At 41.0% G+C, this 18,159-nt stretch overlaps 1 protein-coding gene across 1 annotated transcript in view; it reads left to right on the top strand.

Annotated features, from left to right (window-relative positions):
- The window catches only part of SRD5A1 (steroid 5 alpha-reductase 1), a 55,942-nt gene that overhangs the window by 12,706 nt on the left and 25,077 nt on the right, over positions 1 to 18,159 (top strand). Inside the window, exons 2-3 of the mRNA XM_053713078.1 lie at positions 3,941 to 4,107; positions 6,021 to 6,122. Coding sequence (XP_053569053.1) covers positions 3,941 to 4,107; positions 6,021 to 6,122 — 269 coding nt within the window. The remainder of the gene's footprint in view (positions 1 to 3,940; positions 4,108 to 6,020; positions 6,123 to 18,159) is intronic.

Below are 18,159 nucleotides of genomic sequence, written 5' to 3'. Positions count from 1 at the left end.
GATTGCCAAGTTGGTGGCTAAGAATGCAGGATTTGCTATTTTAGCGCGTAGAGCATTATGGTTAAAATCTTGGTCTGCTGATGTGTCATCTAAATCCAAGCTTTTGGCTATTCCTTTCAAGGGGAAAACCCTATTCGGGCCTGACTTGAAGAAGATAATTTCTGACATTACGGGAGGTAAGGGTCATCTCCTACCTCAGGATAGAACTGCTAAACTGAGGGGTAAACAAAATAATTTTCGTTCCTTTCGGAACTTTAAAGGAGTCCCTTCTTCCTCTTCCTCCGCCAAGCAGAAAGGGTATTTTGCTCATGCCAAATCCGTCTGGAGACCCAACCAGACTTGCAACAAGGGTAAACAACCCGAGAAGCCCGCTGCTGCTACCAAAACAGCATTAAGGGGCAGCCCCCCGATCCGGGACCGGATCTAGTAGGGGGCAGACTTTCTCTCTTTGCCCAGGCTTGGGTAAGAGATGTTCAGGATCCTTGGACACTGGAGATCGTGTCCCAAGGGTATCAGCTGGAATTCAAAAATTCTCTCCCAAGGGGGAGGTTTCTTCTGTCACGATTGTCTGCAGACCAGACAAAAAGAGAGGCGTTCTTACGTTGTGTAAAAGACCTCTCTACTATGGGAGTAATTCGTCCCGTTCCAAGACGGGAACAGGGACAGGGGTTTTACTCAAATCTTTTCGTGGTCCCCAAGAAAGAGGGCACGTTGAGACCCATTTTAGATCTAAAGAATCTAAACAAGTTTCTCAGAGTCCCATCCTTCAAAATGGAGACTATTCGAACAATTATACCTTTGATACAGGATGGTCAATATATGACTACCGTGGACTTGAAGGATGCATACCTTCATATTCCTATCCACAAGGATCATCATCAGTTCCTAAGGTTTGCCTTCCTGGACAAACATTTTCAGTTTGTGGCTCTTCCCTTCGGGTTGGCCACAGCACCCAGGATCTTCATGAAGGTTTTAGGGTCCCTTCTGGCGGTTCTCAGGCTGCGGGGTATTGCAGTGGCACCTTATCTGGACAATATTCTGATCCAGGCTTGCCTTCTGACAAAATCTCATACAGACATGGTTCTGTCCTTTCTGAGGACTCACGGGTGGAAGATGAATCTAGAAAAGAGTTCATTAATTCCACAGACCAAGGTTCCCTTCCTGGGAACTCTAATAGATTCCATATCCATGAAAATTTTCTTGACGGAGGTCAGAAAGTTAAAGATTCTGAATTCATGCCGAGCCTTTCAGTCCAATCCTCGGCCATCAGTGGCCCAGTGCATGGAGGTAATTGGATTGATGGTGGCGGCAATGGACATAATTCCGTTTGCTCGTTTTCATCTCAGACCACTACAGCTGAGCATGCTCAGGCAGTGGAATGGCGATTTATGCAAATTTGTCTCCTCAGATAGATCTGGATCAGGAGACAAGAGACTCTCTTCTTTGGTGGTTGTCTCAGGATCCTCTGTCCCAAGGGACGTGCTTCCGCAGACCCTTATGGGTGATAGTGACGACGGACGCCAGCCTTCTAGGTTGAGGTGCAGTCTGGAATTCCCTGAAGGCTCAGGGTGTGTGGACTCAGTCGGAGTCAATTTTTCCAATCAATATTCTGGAATTGAGAGCAATATTCAATGCGCTTCAGGCGTGGCCTCAGTTGGCTTCGGCCAAATTCATTCGCTTTCAGTCGGACAACATCACAACTGTGGCTTACATCAATCATCAGGGAGGAACAAGGAGTTCCTTAGCGATGACAGAAGAATCCAAGATAATTCGGTGGGTGGAGGCCCATTCCTGTTATCTGCCAGCAATCTACATCCCAGGAGTGGACAACTGTGAAGCGGACTTTTTAAGCAGACAGACGTTTCATCCGGGGGAATGGGAACTCCATCCAGAGGTCTTTGCCACTCTGATCCTCAGATGGGGCAGACCAGAGTTCTGATGGCATCTCGTCAGAATGCCAAGCTTCCAAGATACGGATCCAGGTCAAGGGATCCTCAGGCCGAACTGATAGATGCCTTGGTCGTTTAACCTAGCTTATGTGTTTCCACCGTTTGCTCTCCTGCCCCGGGTGATTGCTCGGATCAAACAGGAGAGGGCTTCAGTAATTCTAATCGCGCCTGCATGGCCTTGCAGGACTTGGTATGCCGATCTAGTGGACATGTCCTCTCTGCCGCCGTGGAAGCTTCCATTGAGGCAGAACCTTCCCATTCAGGGAACCATTCTCACACCCAAATCTAGTTTCTCTGCAATTGACTGCTTGGAGATTGAATGCTTGATTTTATCTAAGCGGGGGTTCTCTGATTCAGTCATTGATACTTTGATTCAGGCACGTAAGCCTGTCACTAGAAATATCTATCATAATATATGGCGTAAATATATTTTTTGGTGTGAATCCAAAGGCTACTCATGGAGTAGAGTTAGGATTCCCAGGATTCTGTCTTTTCTCCAAGAAGGATTGGAGAAAGGGTTATCAGCAAGTTCCTTAAAGGGACAAATCTCTGCTTTGTCAATTTTGCTACACAAACGTTTGGCAGTTGTTCCAGACGTTCAGTCTTTTTGTCAGGCTCTAGCCAGAATTAAGCCTGTGTTTAGACCAATTGCTCCACCCTGGAGTTTGAATTTAGCTCTTAATGTTCTTCAAGGGGTTCTGTTTGATCCTATGCATTCCATAGATATTAAGTTGTTATCTTGGAAAGTTTTATTTTTGGTTGCTATTTCTTCTGCTCATAGAGTTTCAGAGCTTTCAGCGTTACAATGTAATTCGCCTTATCTTCCATTCTGATAAGGTGGTTTTACGTACCAAACCTGGTTTCCTTCCTAAGTTTGTTTCTAATAAGAATATTAATCGGGAAATTGTTGTTCCTTCATTATGTCCTAACCCTTCTTCCAAGAAGGAGCGTATGTTGCATAACTTGGACGTGGTCCGTGTCCTGAAACTTTACTTGCAGGCGAGTAAGGATTTCCATCAATCATCTTCATTATTCATTGTTTTTTCTGGAAAGCGTAGGGGTCAGAAAGCTACGGCTACCTCTCTTTCTTTTTGGCTGAAGAGTATCATCCGTCTGGCGTATGAGACTGCTGGACAGCAGCCTCCTGAAAGAATTACGGCTCATTCTACTAGGGCTGTGGCTTCCTCATGGGTATTTAAAAACGATGCTTCAGTTGAACAGATTTGCAAGGCTGCAATTTGGTTGTCTCTTCACACTTTTTCAAAATTTTACAAATTTGATACTTTTGCTTCTTCTGAGGCTGGTTTTGGGAGAAAGGTTCTTCAAGCAGTGGTGCCTTCCGTTTAGGTCCCTGTCTTGTCCCTCCCTTTCATCCGTGTCCTGTAGCTTTGGTATTGTATCCCACAAGTAAGGATGAAATCCGTGGACGCGTCATATCTTGTAGAAGAAAAGGAAATTTATGCTTACCTGATAAATTTATTTCTTCTACGATATGACGAGTCCACGGCCCACCCTGTCATTTGTAAGACAGGTGTGTGTATATATATATATATATATATTATATTTTTGTTAAACTTCAGTCACCTCTGCACCTTTTGGCTTTTCCTTTATCTTCCTAACTTCAGTCGAATGACTGGAGGTGGAGGGAAGGGAGGAGCTATATATATATATACAGCTCTGCTGTGGTGCTCTTTGCCACTTCCTGTTAGCAGGAGGTTAATATCCCACAAGTAAGGATGAAATCCGTGGACTTGTCATATCGTAGAAGAAATAAATTTATCAGGTAAGCATAAATTTCCTTTTTCATGCACTTGGTGTGCTGCCTATCAAGCATCACAACCAGAGTCTTCCGCTTTAGTGATTGTTGTTGTTTTTTTTGTTTGTTTGTTTTTTTTCCATCTGTTTCAGTGGGAAAGACAATTGGTAAATGCATATTGCCACTTTTCTCCACCTAACATGGCTGATCATTTTATGATTTTTGTGGTTTGCAGGACTCTTGTTTATCCTTTTTTAATACGTGGAGGAAAAGATACACCATTTGCCTCGTTTGCCCTTGCCTTTATCTTCTGCTGTTACAATGGTTACCTACAGAGCAGCTATCTGTGTAATCATGCTGCCTTCAGCACAGGCTGGAGCCAAGACCCACGATTTATCATTGGTAAGCTGAGTTAAATCCGTTTCATTTAGTAAAGCAAGGAAATCATATGTAATGTAGCGAGGCAACACCACTAGATGCATTCTTTACTTCATTTAATAATATCTACTCATAAGTTCCTTGTGTTTGAGAGATAAATAATATTCACTATTCTCCACAGGAAAGTTTGCCAGCTAGGTGGCTTTATGAAGTAGGCAGGTGGGGGCAGTGTAATACTTAGCCATATATATGAAACTTTAAAAAATACATCTCCATGTTATTCTCAGACTAGAATGGATGCATCATTCTATCTAGCATTTATTTAGTGTTTATTGTCCCTTTTTTAAATGAGATTTATTATTATTTTATGTACTAAAACTAACCTCTGCAACATAACAGCTAGAGACACTGTATTAACCACATTATTGCACATTTAAAGGGACATAAATGCAAAAACAAAATATTCTGTATCAGAGCATTAACTTTTTGCAATGCATGTAACTTTGTATTTAATCCCCCTGCAAAATATTAAACACGTAGTTAAAGTCAGCCCTAGAACATTCATACCCTGCTAGGTTTGATCTGAAAACATCTGTTGAAGCATATGTGTACAGCCACTAATCACCAGCTAACTCCTGGCAATGTACCGCTACTCCTGATCCCATCTAAGTATGCTATTCAAGAAAGGATACAAACAGAACAAAGTTAATTTGATAATGGAAGCAGAGTCTCTTCAAATTGCATGCTTCATCTGAACAATTAATCTTTTTAATATTTACTTTCTTGTCCCTAATGGATAAAGAAATGTTAAACAGTAGTATGGTACTATATAAAACCTAAGAAAAAAGTTGCATATATCCAGTAAACAGTGGCATAGTTCAAGTAGGAATTTGGCCACTACGTTACTTTTGTGATTTATTGGAGTGGTAGTGAATACAGTGTAAACGTATGAATTTGATTTACATTTGTAATTTCTGAAGAATTTTTTTTTTTATTTGCATAACTTAATGTATAATGCATTTATTTAGACTTTAGTAAGAAAACCTATATCCAGAGGACAAATTTTGATAGCTTTTAGCCAACAGCCACATATTCCATAACTCTCTATTTCTTTTTGATAGTAAATAGTGCAAGCCAACCAGAAAATATACAACCATAGAAAAAAATGACACACACAAACACATTTCATTAACATTATGGTGGAGATAAAAATCTGATATTAAAATCCTAAAAAGTAAATCAATACAATTGTTTTGCATAGGAAACTAGCACATCTAGGCAAGTTCCACGTTTGCTTTTCCCCATTGAAACTCCACATATATTGTTACCAATGCACAAGAGGATTCTGGGCAAGATATGAGATTTTGCATATCTTACCCAGAATCCTCTTGTGCATTGGTAACAATGAATGTTGAGTTTTACTGGGGAAAAGCAAGCAGGGAACTTGCCTAGATGTGCTAGTTTCCTATGCAAAAATTATTTTTATATATTTTTATTCTTTCATGATTTAGATAAATTAGACATTTTTAAACAACTTTCAAATTTACTTATGTTGTCAATTTTGCTTCATTCTCTTGGTATCTTATTGAAAAAGCAGCAATGCACTCCTGAAAGCTTGCTTAACACATTTGTAAGCCAATGACCACCAATTAGAAGCTAGCTCCTGAGCCTATCTAGATATGTTTATTTTCAGTAAAGGATACCAAGAGAATGAAGCAAATTAGAGAATATAAGTAAACTGGGAAGTTGTTTTAAAATTTGTATGCTCCATCTGAACCGTAAAATTAAAAAAAAAAAAAAAAATTGTTTCATGTCCCTTTTAACAAGTTTTTTTAGTTTGCAGGTGATGGAAAGAGATGATGATATTTAAGAGCTTCTAATCTGTTTTATTTCAATTGAACATTATTTTTTTAATGTTATGTGACTCTCTCTTGCAGGGCTTTTACTGTTTGTTTCTGGAATGTTTATCAATATTTATTCTGACCACATACTTAGAAACTTGAGGAAACCTGGTGAGACTGGCTACAAAATACCCAGGGGTAAGGATTTATGGAATGAATGTATAGTAAAATGGATTTTTTTTTTTCTCTTGTTCAACTTCTTTACTGTATTTTGTCTATTCTTTACTTTTTTGATAAGTAAAAGGGTAATAAAGCTGGTACGTTAAAAGTGACAGTTTATTTTTGACTTAACCGTTGCGATTCAGATATTATGCTATTTCTTTTTAAAGACACGATGAGTCCACGGATTTCATCCTTGTGGCATTACGCCTCCTGGTCAGCAGGAGGAGGCAAAGAGCACCGCAGCAGAGCTGTTATATAGCTCCTCCCACTCCCGTCATTCTCTTTACCTACGTTAGTGATAGGAAGAGGTAAAGTGAGGTGTTAGATTAGATTCTTCAATCAAGAGTTTATTTTATTTTTTTAAGCAGTGCCAGAGAGTGCTGCTTTGTCCTAGGGTGTAGCCGTAGTCCATATCAGTCTCTTCAGTAGAGCTTTTGGTGGCTTTAGAGCAATGGGAACTGGTGGGACATAATTCTCACTGCGCCTCCCATACTGTGATGCTGCCCTTCTTATGATGGCCTAAGCAATATCTAACTCAGGCCCTATCTTTTTCCACAGGGCTATAGGAGGGAAAGGACCTCTTAAACCTGTTGGAGCTGTCCTGCTGTAGGACAGCATTAAGGTAAGTGCAGTCTTTGTTATTCTGGGGCACAATTCAACAATGGACTCAGAGGATTCTGCACTTATTCGTTTATATACATTTATTTTACTTGGGAACATGGGCTCCTCATGTAAAGAGAGCCTCCCTATAGTGACAGCGTACAAATTTCAACAGATAAGCGAAATACAGCACCCACCAGGTAATACTGAGCACGGAGAGGGTTAACCAGACCCAGACGAATCACAATGTGAAAAAATTCTCCAGCTAGTAGTGCAAATTGACCTTTATTTGTGCATACAGAGTTCCAACAATAACAGCAACGTTTCAGGCAAACAATATGCCCTTTGTCAAGCTTAGTATCAAGTGATTATACAGGTGTTTAAATAGCCATACTGGCGCCAAACAATGCATATTAACATCACTAATGCGCCACCTAGTGGTCAAAAACACAATTGTCTTTGAACAATTATTGTAATACAGTATATACTTATCTAAGTGTTTAAATAGCCATCCTGGCACCCAACAATACACATTAGCATCTCAAATGTGCCACCTAGTGGTTAAAAGATATCCTTTAATTATATAAATAATGTATAGTGTATATTTATATATAATGTGTGTATATAAAAAATATGTATGAAAATGTATCCTATAGTGAATAAGAAATTTTACAAACATTTTATGTTAAAGTGCTCAGATTTTGTTCTAAAGAATATATATATATATTACAATTAAAAACAATTATATGAAGGAATTGTAACTTCATATATCACTCAATATTAAAATGGATACTAGAGAAGATTGCATAGCTACATGATATAGGATTATACGATACAAAATTATTTACTGTGAATAAAATATCGACATTTTATCAAATTCTAGTAAATTTCATAATGTGTAAAAAATAAATAAATTCATTATATTCCCAATAAATCACAAAAAACGCAGACCAGTTGCATTCCCTAATAAGACCTTTTGGCCACAGTGTATTCAATTCATTTATCCAAAAGGTTTCTCTTTTAGTTAACAAAGTGTCCCTGTCACCACCTCTTCTAGGCATATGTACCTGCTCAATTAGTTGGAAACGTAATTGGCTTATACTATGTCCTGCCTTTAAAAAATGGGAAGATACAGGAGCTTCCTTATCCCCATATCTAATATTTGACTTATGTTGCGTGATCCTCTCACGTGGCTCTCTAGTTGACTGCCCTATGTATATCAAAAAACATGGGCATTTGATGGCATACATAATGTATTTTGATTTGCAAGTCATGACATTTTTTATATTATATTTCCTGTCTGTATAGGGGTGACAAAATGTTTCACCTTTTATCATGGAATTGCAATGAATACACGAAAGACATGGGTAACACCCTTTACGTACCTTGCCAGAAATAGTTCTCTGGGCATTAGTATTCTGAGTATCTCTATTGCTTCCTATATCGGCTCTAACCAATCTATCCTTTATATTAGGACACCTTTTGTAGGCAGGCATTGGAAATTCACCAAAGGTTTTTATATTGGGATGACCTTTTTGTAAAATATGCCAGTATTTGCGAATAATTTTATTTATCTGACTACTTCTAGTACTATATTGGGAAACAAAAACAAGTCTATCAGCCTTAGAAGATTTTCTGACACCAATTGATTTAGCAGAGTTAGAGATAATATTTTGTTTTTCTTTCTGTATAATATTAGAAGGATAACCTCTTGTTAAGAATTTTTTGGACATCTCTTCAAAACTAACCTTTTTTTAATATGGGATCAGTAACAATACGGTCAACCCTTAATAACTGGCTTTTTGGTATAGCCCTAAAAGTAGCAGGCGGATGAAAACTATCCTATAATAGGATGGGTTTAGAAAAATAAAATTTAGAATGGGTTTAGAAAAATATCTGCTTTTAAACCTTCCTCACTTTTATATATGCAAGTATCAAGGAATTGAATCCTCTCTTCATCGTATGTTAAGGTGAATTTAATCCCAGTTACTGCATTATTGAGATCATCAATAAAGGCTAGTAGGGATCCAATGTCGCCACACCATATGCCAAACACGTCGTCAATGAAACGCCACCAAGTGGCTCCAAACTGTCTGAACAAAATATGTTCATCATCATCATTATTATTATTATTATTATTATTATTATTATTATTATACTTTATTTATTAAGCGCCAACATATGTTCATATACAAAAGTTTCTTCAAAATTATTCATGAAGATGTTGGCATATGTTGGGGCGACATTGGACCCCATAGCTGTCCCCTGTATCTGAAAGTAGAAAGTATCTCTGAATAAAAAATAATTTGAATGGAGAATAATCTCCAACAATGACAGAAAAAATCCAATCTGTTCTACACTCTATCTGCAATCACTATTTAGTGTCTTAGCCACTGATGCTATACCACTACTATGCTTAATAGAAGTGTAAAGGCTAGATACATCAAGCGAAAAAAGAATAATCTTTCTCTTTTAAGGTGTATCCAGTCCACGGATTCATCCATTACTTGTGGGATATTCTCCTTCCCAACAGGAAGCTGCAAGAGGACACCCACAGAGCTGTCTATATAGCTCCTCCCCTAACTGCCACCTCCCAGTCATTCTCTTGCAGCTCTTGACAAGGGAAGTAGCTAGAGAGATGTGGTGCATTAATGTAGTTTATCTTCAATCAAAAGTTTATTATTTTCAAATGGTACCGGAGTTGTACTATTTTAGCCTCAGGCAGAAAGTTGAAGAAGAGTCTGCCTGTGGTTTTTTGATGATCTTAGCGGTTTGTAACTAAGATCCACTGCTGTTCTCACACATAACTGAAGAGATGGGTAACTTCAGCTGGGGGAATAGCGTGCAGGGTCTCCTGCTCTGAGGTAAGTGCAGTTTTAAGTTTTTCTAGAGAGATAAGCTAGAAAATGCTGACAATACCGGATTTATTTAAGGTAAGCCTGATTACAGTGATTTAATAACGACTGGTATCATGCTTGCTGTAAAGGGTAATATTTTTGTTATTTACTCTCATTACTGAATAGATATAACGTTTGCTTGAGGTATATAAACGTTTATTACAAATTGGTGATAAAACTTTATTCTGGGGCCCAGTTTTTCCACATGGCTGACTAGATTTTGCCTAGAGATAGTTTTTTTTTTTTTAAGGCCCTCTCACTGTGAGTACAGGTTGGGAGGGGCCTATTTTCGCGCCTAAACTGCGCAGTAGTTTTTGCAGCTTGAGACATCCAGCTTCCCTGAAGGAGTCCCCTGAACATATAGGACCTCTCTAAAGGGTTTTTGTGCCTTCCAAAGTCGTTGTATGGGCAGGTAGGAGCCACAGTAGAGCTGTGGCAGTTGGTTGTGACTGTTTAAAAACATTTATATCGTTTTTTTGATCTGGTTTTGAAACTAAGGGGTTAATCATCCATTAGCAAGTGGGTGCAATGCTATTTCAGCCTATTATACACACTGTAAAAAATTCGTAAAATGTACTGCTTTTTTCACTGTTTTGCAGTTTCTATGATTGTTTTTTTCTCTTAAAGGCACAGTACCGTTTTTATTTTTTGCTTGTTCAGTTATTAAAGTGTTTTCCAAGCTTGCTGGTCTCATTACTAGTCTGTTTAAACATTTCTGACATAGAGGAAACTCATTGTTCATTATGTTTAGAAGCCATTGTGGAACCCCCTCTTAGAATGTGTACCAAATGCACTGATTTTACTATAGATTACAAAGACCATATTTTGGCTTTAAAAAATTTATCACCAGAAGAAATTGACAAGGAGGAAGTTATGCCGTCTAACTCTCCCCACGTGTCAGAACCTATAAATCCCGCTCAGGGGACGCCTAGTACATCTAGCGCGCCCATTGCGTATACCTTGCAAGACATGGCGGCAGTTATGAATCATACCCTTACAGAGGTATTATCTAAACTGCCAGGATTGCAAGGAAAGCGAGACAGCTCTGGGACTAGAATAAATACAGAGCTCTCTGACGCTTTAGTGGCTATGTCTGATACACCCTCACAATGTACTGAAGTTGAAGCAGGGGAGCTTCAATCTGGGTGATTTTTTTAATTCAGGGAAGATACTTCAACCTGATTCTGATATGTCTACATTTAAATTTAAGCTTGAGCACCTCTGCATATTGTTCAGGGAGGTCTTAGCAACTCTGGACGACTGTGACACTATTGTAATCCCAGAGAAATTATGTAGATTGGATAAATACTATGCAGTGCCTACTTATACTGATGTTTTTCCAATCCCTAAGAGGTTTTCTGAAATTATTACTAAGGAATGGGATAGACCAGGTGTACCGTTCTCTCCCCCTCCTGTTTTTAAAAAGAAGTTTCCTATAGACGCCGCTACACAGGACTTATGGCAGACGGTCCCTAAGGTGGAGGGAGCAGTTTCTACTCTAGCTAAGCGTACCACTATCCCTGTCGAGGACAGTTGTGCTTTTCTAGATCCAATGGATAAAAAATTAGAGGGTTACCTTAAGAAAAAAAATTTCATTCAACAAGGTTTTATTCTCCAGCCTCTTGCATGCATTGCCCCAGTCACTGCTGCTGCGGCTTTCTGGTTTGAGTCTCTAGAGGAGGCTCTACAGGTTGAAACCCAGTTGGAAGATATTATTGACAAGCTTAAGGCTTTTAAGCTAGCCAATTCATTTGTTTCTGACGCCGTTGTTAATTTAACCAAGCTAACGGCTAAAAATTCAGGTTTTGCTATTCAGGCGCGTAGGGCGCTATGGCTTAAATCCTGGTCAGCTGACGTGACTTCAAAGTCTAAACTTCTCAACATTCCCTTCAAAGGACATACCCTATTCGGGCCTGGACTGAAGGAGTTAATTTCTGACATCACTGAAGATAGGTCCAACAAATTAAGGACAAAACAGTCTAGTTTTCGGCCCTTTCGAAACTTCAAGAGTGGCGCAGCTTCAACTTCCTCTAACACAAAACAAGAGGTATTTTTTGCCCAGTATAAGCCTGTCTGGAGACCTAACCAGGCTTGGAACAAGGGGAAACAGGCCAAAAAGCCTGCTGCTGCCTCTAAGACGGCATGAAGGAGCAGCCCCCAATCCGGAAACGGATCTAGTAGGGGGCAGGCTCTCTCTCTTCGCCCAGGCTTGGGCAAGAGATGTCCAGGATCCCTGCGCATTGGAAATTGTGTCCAAGGGTTATCTTCTGGAATTCAAAACCTCTCCCCCAAAAGGGAGATTTCATCTCTCACATTTATCTGCAAACCAGATAAAGAGAGGCATTCTTACATTGTGTGCAAGACCTCCTAGTTATGGGAGTGATCCACCCAGTTCCGCAGGAGGAACAGGGGCAGGGCTTCTATTCAAATCTGTTTGTAGTTCCCAAGAAAGAGGGAACATTCAGACCGATCTTAAACAAATTTCTCAGAGTCCCATCCTTCAAGATGGAGACTATTCGAACCATCCTTCCTATGATCCAGGAGAGTCAATATATGACTACCGTAGACTTAAAGGATGCTTATCTTCACATCCCGATACACAAAGATCATCATCGTTTTCTCAGGTTTGCCTTTCTAGACAAGCACTACAAGTTTGTGGCTCTTCCCTTCGGGTTGGCCACGGCACCAAGAATCTTTACAAAGGTTCTAGGGTCCCTCCTAGCGGTCCTAAGGCCACGAGGTATAGCAGTAGCCCCTTACTTGGACGACATTCTGAAACAGGCGTCGACTTTTCCAATCGCCAGGTCCCATACGGACATTGCTCTGGCATTTCTGAGGTCCCATGGGTGGAAGGTGAACGAAGAAAAGAGTTCTCTATCACCTCTAACAAGAGTTTCATTCCTAGGGACTCTGATAGATTCGGTAGAAATGAAGATTTACCTAACGAAGGCCAGATTGTCAAAACTTCTAGACTCTTGCCGTGTTCTTTATTCCACTTCTCGTCCTTCAGTGGCTCAGTGTATGGAAGTAATCGGTTTAATGGTAGCGGCAATGGACATAGTACCGTTTGCCCGCCTACATCTCAGACCGCTGCAACTTTGCATGCTCAGTCAGTGGAATTTGGATTACACAGATTTGTCCCCTCTACTAAATCTGGATCAAGAAACCAGGGATTCTCTTCTCTGGTGGCTATCTCGGGTCCATCTGTCCAAGGGGATGAGCTTCCGCAGGCCAGATTGGACTATAGTAACGACAGATGCCAGCCTTCTGGGCTGGGGTGCAGTCTGGAACTCCCTGAAGGCTCAGGGCTCGTGGACTCAGGAGGAGGCACTCCTTGCGATAAACATTCTGGAACAAAGAGCGATATTCAATGCTCTTCAGGCTTGGCCTCAGCTAGCTGCGGTCAGGTTCATCAGATTTCAGTCGGACAACATCACGACTGTAGCCTATATCAACCATCAGGGGGGAACAAGGAGTAGAGAACTGGGAGGCGGATTTTCTAAGTCAGCATACTTTTCATCCGGGGGAGTGGGAGCTCCATCCGGAGGTATTTGCCCAGCTGATTCATCTATGGGGCAAACCAGAACTGGATCTCATGGCGTCTCATCAGAACGCCAAACTTCCTTGTTACGGGTCCAGGTCAAGGGATCCCCAGGCAGCGCTGATAGATGCTCTAGCAGCGCCCTGGTCCTTCAGCCTGGCTTATGTGTTTCCACCATTTCCTCTGCTCCCTCATCTGATTGCCAAGATGAAGCAGGAGAGAGCTTCAGTGATTTTGATAGCTTCTGCGTGGCCACGCAGGACTTGTTATGCAGGACCTTCTACTTCAAGGTCCATTCAAACATCCAAATCTAATTTCTCTACGTCTGACTGCTTGGAGATTGAACGCTTGATTTTATCAAAGCGTGGTTTTTCCGAGTCGGTCATTGATACCTTAATTCAGGCTCGAAACCTGTCACCAGGAAAATCTATCATAAGATATTGTGTGAATCCAAGAGTTACTCATGGAGTAAAGTCAGGATTTCCAGGATATTATCTTTTCTCCAAGAAGGATTGGAGAAGGGATTGTCAGCTAGTTCCTTAAAGGGACAGATTTCTGCCCTGTCTATTCTTTTGCACAAGCGTCTGGCTGATGTTCCTCCCACTTCCCTCATCCCCCAGTCATTCTTTGCCTTTCATCCCAGGAGGTTGGCAGAGAAGTGTCAGAAGTTTTCGATAGTCTCTTATGGAGGGTAGTACTCTTCAGCATGGGGCTGGAGTTTTAAGTAGTCCGGTCAGCCTCTCAGTGAGCGCATGATTGAGAGTTTGAGTCAGGAGATGCAGGGAGAGTCTTTCTGCAAAACCATCCTGACTCATATTAACAGCTCCACAAGCAATCAGCATTGACGAGTTTCGCTGCCTGCTTTTTTCCCTCAGTCCATGGCAGAAGCAACGCTACTATCTGTCACACTTGAAGGGCCGTGTTCCACTGCATAGATTCCGGTAAGATCGTTTCATTTTACTTTCATCATTGATGTATTGTAATTTCAACTGTTTATCCGAGAGGGGCTACAACCTTTTCGGGGATAACTTTAACATAGGGTCTCAGTGAGGCTCCTTTTTGTATCTAGGAATCAAGGGTTAATATCTACTGAGGGGGAATATTGAACAGGGGGGGTTATAATCATGTTTATGTGATTATGTATGCTACTGTGTAGTGTTGCTTCTGCTCATGGCTATTTTGGAACATAACGGCCTATGTCTAGTGACGCTGCCTTTTCGGTCTGGCGTGCTTTTGCATAGACTGCACGGTTTACCTTGTGACTCCATTTCCACTTTCCTGACCGCGAGACGGATGTCTCTGATTCAGACTATGAATTGGCCCGGGTGATGCATGCCCAGTTTTGTTCCGAATGCCGTTTTAGAGTGCTCTGTTCCTCGGAAATGGGGAATCGGGTGCCCACTGAGCCATCCGCCTCTGGGGATTCTATTTCTCACAAGACGAGTTCCCTACCACCAACTCTTACTATGCATGCAGGTAACCCAAATGCTACTTATCCTTTCTAGGGAGTGTGGCCTGTTCCCACCGGAGGTTATGACACAGTTCCTCATGGCTATATGTGCTTACGATATTGTCCGTGTTAAGTTAACCGTGGCTCGTCAGGTGTGGGATCGCCTGGGGGGGGTTGGGGTCAACCTTTGGGGCCGGGTTTCCTTTCTTTTACATGATGTACCGAGTCCACGGATTCATCCTAACTTGTGGGATATTGTCCTTCCTGACAGGAAGTAGCAAAGAGAGCACCACAGCAGAGCTGTCTATATAGCCCTACCGCCTTAACTCCACCCAGCAGTCATTCTCCTTTGCTGGCTCTAAGCAGGAAGAGTAAAGAGAAGAGGTGTTAAACTGTTAGTTTTATTTTATCTTCAATCAAGTGTTTATTTTTAAATGGTACCAGTGTTGTACTATTTACTCTCAGGCAGGACATAGATGAAGATTTCTGCCTGGAAGATGATAATCTTAGCATTTGTAACTAAGGTCCACTGCTGTTTCCACAGAAGCTGAGGATTACAGGAAAACTTCAGTGTGAGGAACGGTTTCTTGCTATATAGCAATGAGGTATGTTCAGTCATATTTTCTGCAGAGACTGTGTTAACTCAGAAAGGCTGACAGTGTCCCCATTAGGGGAAGGGTAAGCAGTAATCCTAGTGTTATCAGAGGTTTTTACTAGCTTGCATAAAGGGTTAATTTTTTGTAGGCACTCAGTTTGTTATGTGAATTTGGGACAAACGTTTTTGTGTCTGGGAGTAACGTTTTCTGTTTTATGGGACATTTGCTTGAGGGTTCTTTGGGGTTGTTTATAACACACATGGCTTTCAGGCAGGGTTTGTTAGTTTTGTGTAGGCCCCAGCAACATCGAGTGAGGTGGGCGGGGCCTACATTTACATGCAGCAAGCAACTTCTCCTGAGGTCTTGAGTCTTCTGAGGGACTAATTGAAGCTTTAAACCCCATATCGCTTCCTAAGGGCAGGTAGGGCCACAGCAGAGCTGTGGCAAGGTGCTAACGGGTTTTAACCGGTTTTAGACATATTTCAATCTGTTTTTTTAATTTGGGGGTTTATTGCTTATTAACTTGTGGTGCAATCCTTCTAAAGCTTAGTGGGTACACTGTTAAAATTTCAGAAAAATTGAAGCAATTTTAACCTTTTTTGCAGTTTGTGTATGCCTTGTTTTCTCTTAAAGGCACAGTACCGTTTTTGGAAATTGTTTTTTTTTCATTAAATAAAGTGTTTTCCAAGCTTGCTTGCTTTATTACTAGTCTGTTAAACATGTCTGACACTGAGGAAACTCATTGTTCAATTTGTTTTTAGAAGCCATTGTGGAACCCCCTCTTAGAATGTGTCCCGCTTGTACTGATATGTCTATAAATTGCAAACGGCATATTTTGACTTATAAACGTTTGGCATTAGATGATTCTCAGACAGTAGGAAATCAGGTTTTGCCATCTAGTTCTCCCCAAGTGTCACAACCAGTAACGCCCGCACAAGCGACGCCAAGTACTTCTAGTGCGTCTAATTCTTTCACCTTGCAAGATATGGCTTCAGTTATGAATACTACCCTCACAGAGGTTTTATCTAAGCTGCCTGGGTTGCAAGGGAAGCGCAGTAGCTCTGGTTTAAGAACAAATGCTGAGCCTTCTGACGCTTTAGTTGCTGTATCCGATATTCCCTCACAATGTTCTGAGGTAGGGATGAGGGATTTGCTGTCTGAGGGAGAAATTTCTGATTCAGGAAACATGTTCTCTCAGACAGATTCAGATATGTCGGCATTTAAATTTAAGCTAGAGCACCTCCGCTTATTGCTCAGGGAGGTTTTAGCTACTCTGGATGATTGTGACCCTATTGTAGTTCCAGAGAAATTGTGTAAAATGGACAAATATTTAGAGGTTCCTGTTTACACTGATGTGTTTCCGGTCCCTAAGAGGATTACGGACATTGTTACTAAGGACTGGGATAAACCAGGTATTCCGTTCTCTCCCCCTCCTGTTTTTAAGAAAATGTTCCCCATTTCTGACACCATAAAGGAATCATGGCAGACGGTCCCTAAGGTGAAGGGAGCTATTTCTACCCTGGCTATGCGTACAACTATACCTATTGAAGCCAGTTGTGCTTTCATTGATCCTATGGATAAAAAGTTAGAGGGTCTCCTAAAGAAATTTTTTGTTCATCAAGGTTTTCTTCTTCAACATATAGCATGCATTGTTCCTGTAACCACTGCAGCTGCCTTTTGGTTTGAGGCTCTAGAAGAGGCTCTTCAGATGGAGACCCAACTAGATGATATTTTGGACAGAATTAAGGCTGTTAAGTTGGCTAATTCTTTTATTACAGACGCCGCTTTTCATCTTGCTAAATTAGCGGCTAAGAATTCAGGTTTTGCCATTTTAGCGCGTAGAGCGTTATGGCTTAAGTCCTGGTCAGCTGATGTGTCATCTAAATCTAAGTTTTTGTCCATCCCTTTCAAAGGTAAGACCCTATTCGGGCCTGCATTGAAAGGGATCATTTCAGACATTACTGGAGAGAAGGGTCATACCCTCCCTCAGGATAAGACAAGGACCAAACAAAATAATTTTCGTTCCTTTCGAAACTTCAAGAGTGGTCCCTCTATCTCTTCCCCTGCTGCAAAGCAAGAGGGGAACTTTGCTCAATCCAAGCCAACCTGGAGACCTAATCAGGCTTGGAACAAGGGTACACAGGCCAAAAAGCCTGCTGCTGCCACTAAGTCAGCATGAAGGGGTAGCCCCCGATCCGGGACCGGATCTAGTAGTGTAACAATCCAGACATACAAGTGTCAGTATTAATAATTGCAAAGTGTTAAGTTCACTAAGAAACATGTAGTCAAAGTTAGATATGTAATCCCAATTGTTTTCATATAGGCAATGTCTTGTATCTATATGATATTATCAGGATACGTTGTTATAGTTAATTGTTAGCTCAGTATTTGTGTCTGTAAAATACAGTGGCTAACAGCAAACATTAATTATGTTATATAAAAAAAGAATTAGTAGATATATATATGAATTCAAATATAAGTTTGTAACTGAAATATACTGGATCAAAGTTCGCTTACCAAGCGTGGAATAAGGATATGTGAGGAATAAGGTATATGCTCTGCAGAGTTGTTCCAAACAGCGGAAGGCAGCCGGTGTGGGAGACAGTAGCGTGGCGTGAGCGGAGATGAACGGAGCGGCCGTCGGTGACGTCACCCGTCTGTTAGCTGATGCTCCGATGCGGTCCGGTGGAGCAGAGAGGAGAGAGGATCACAGGAGAAGTCCTGAGGTAGTTAGATACAGCAGGTAATGCTGATAGTTGAGCAAGGTAGCTAGTTCAGAGAATCTCTGTCAGGAACTGGATTAGGCTGAGTCCCAAATGTCAGCAAGAGCTGATAGGCTAGTATAGCAGGTGGAAATCCTTAATACCAAGCAAAGGTATAAGGTGAGGGTGTGCCTTATAAAGGATAAGTGAATTGAAAGAGAGGCAAA

This window comes from Bombina bombina, chromosome 5, assembly GCF_027579735.1.
Source record: "Bombina bombina isolate aBomBom1 chromosome 5, aBomBom1.pri, whole genome shotgun sequence".
Lineage (NCBI taxonomy): Eukaryota > Metazoa > Chordata > Amphibia > Anura > Bombinatoridae > Bombina > Bombina bombina.
The sequence above is the reverse complement of the archived record's forward strand: the minus strand, read 5'-3'. Positions and strand labels throughout refer to the sequence as shown.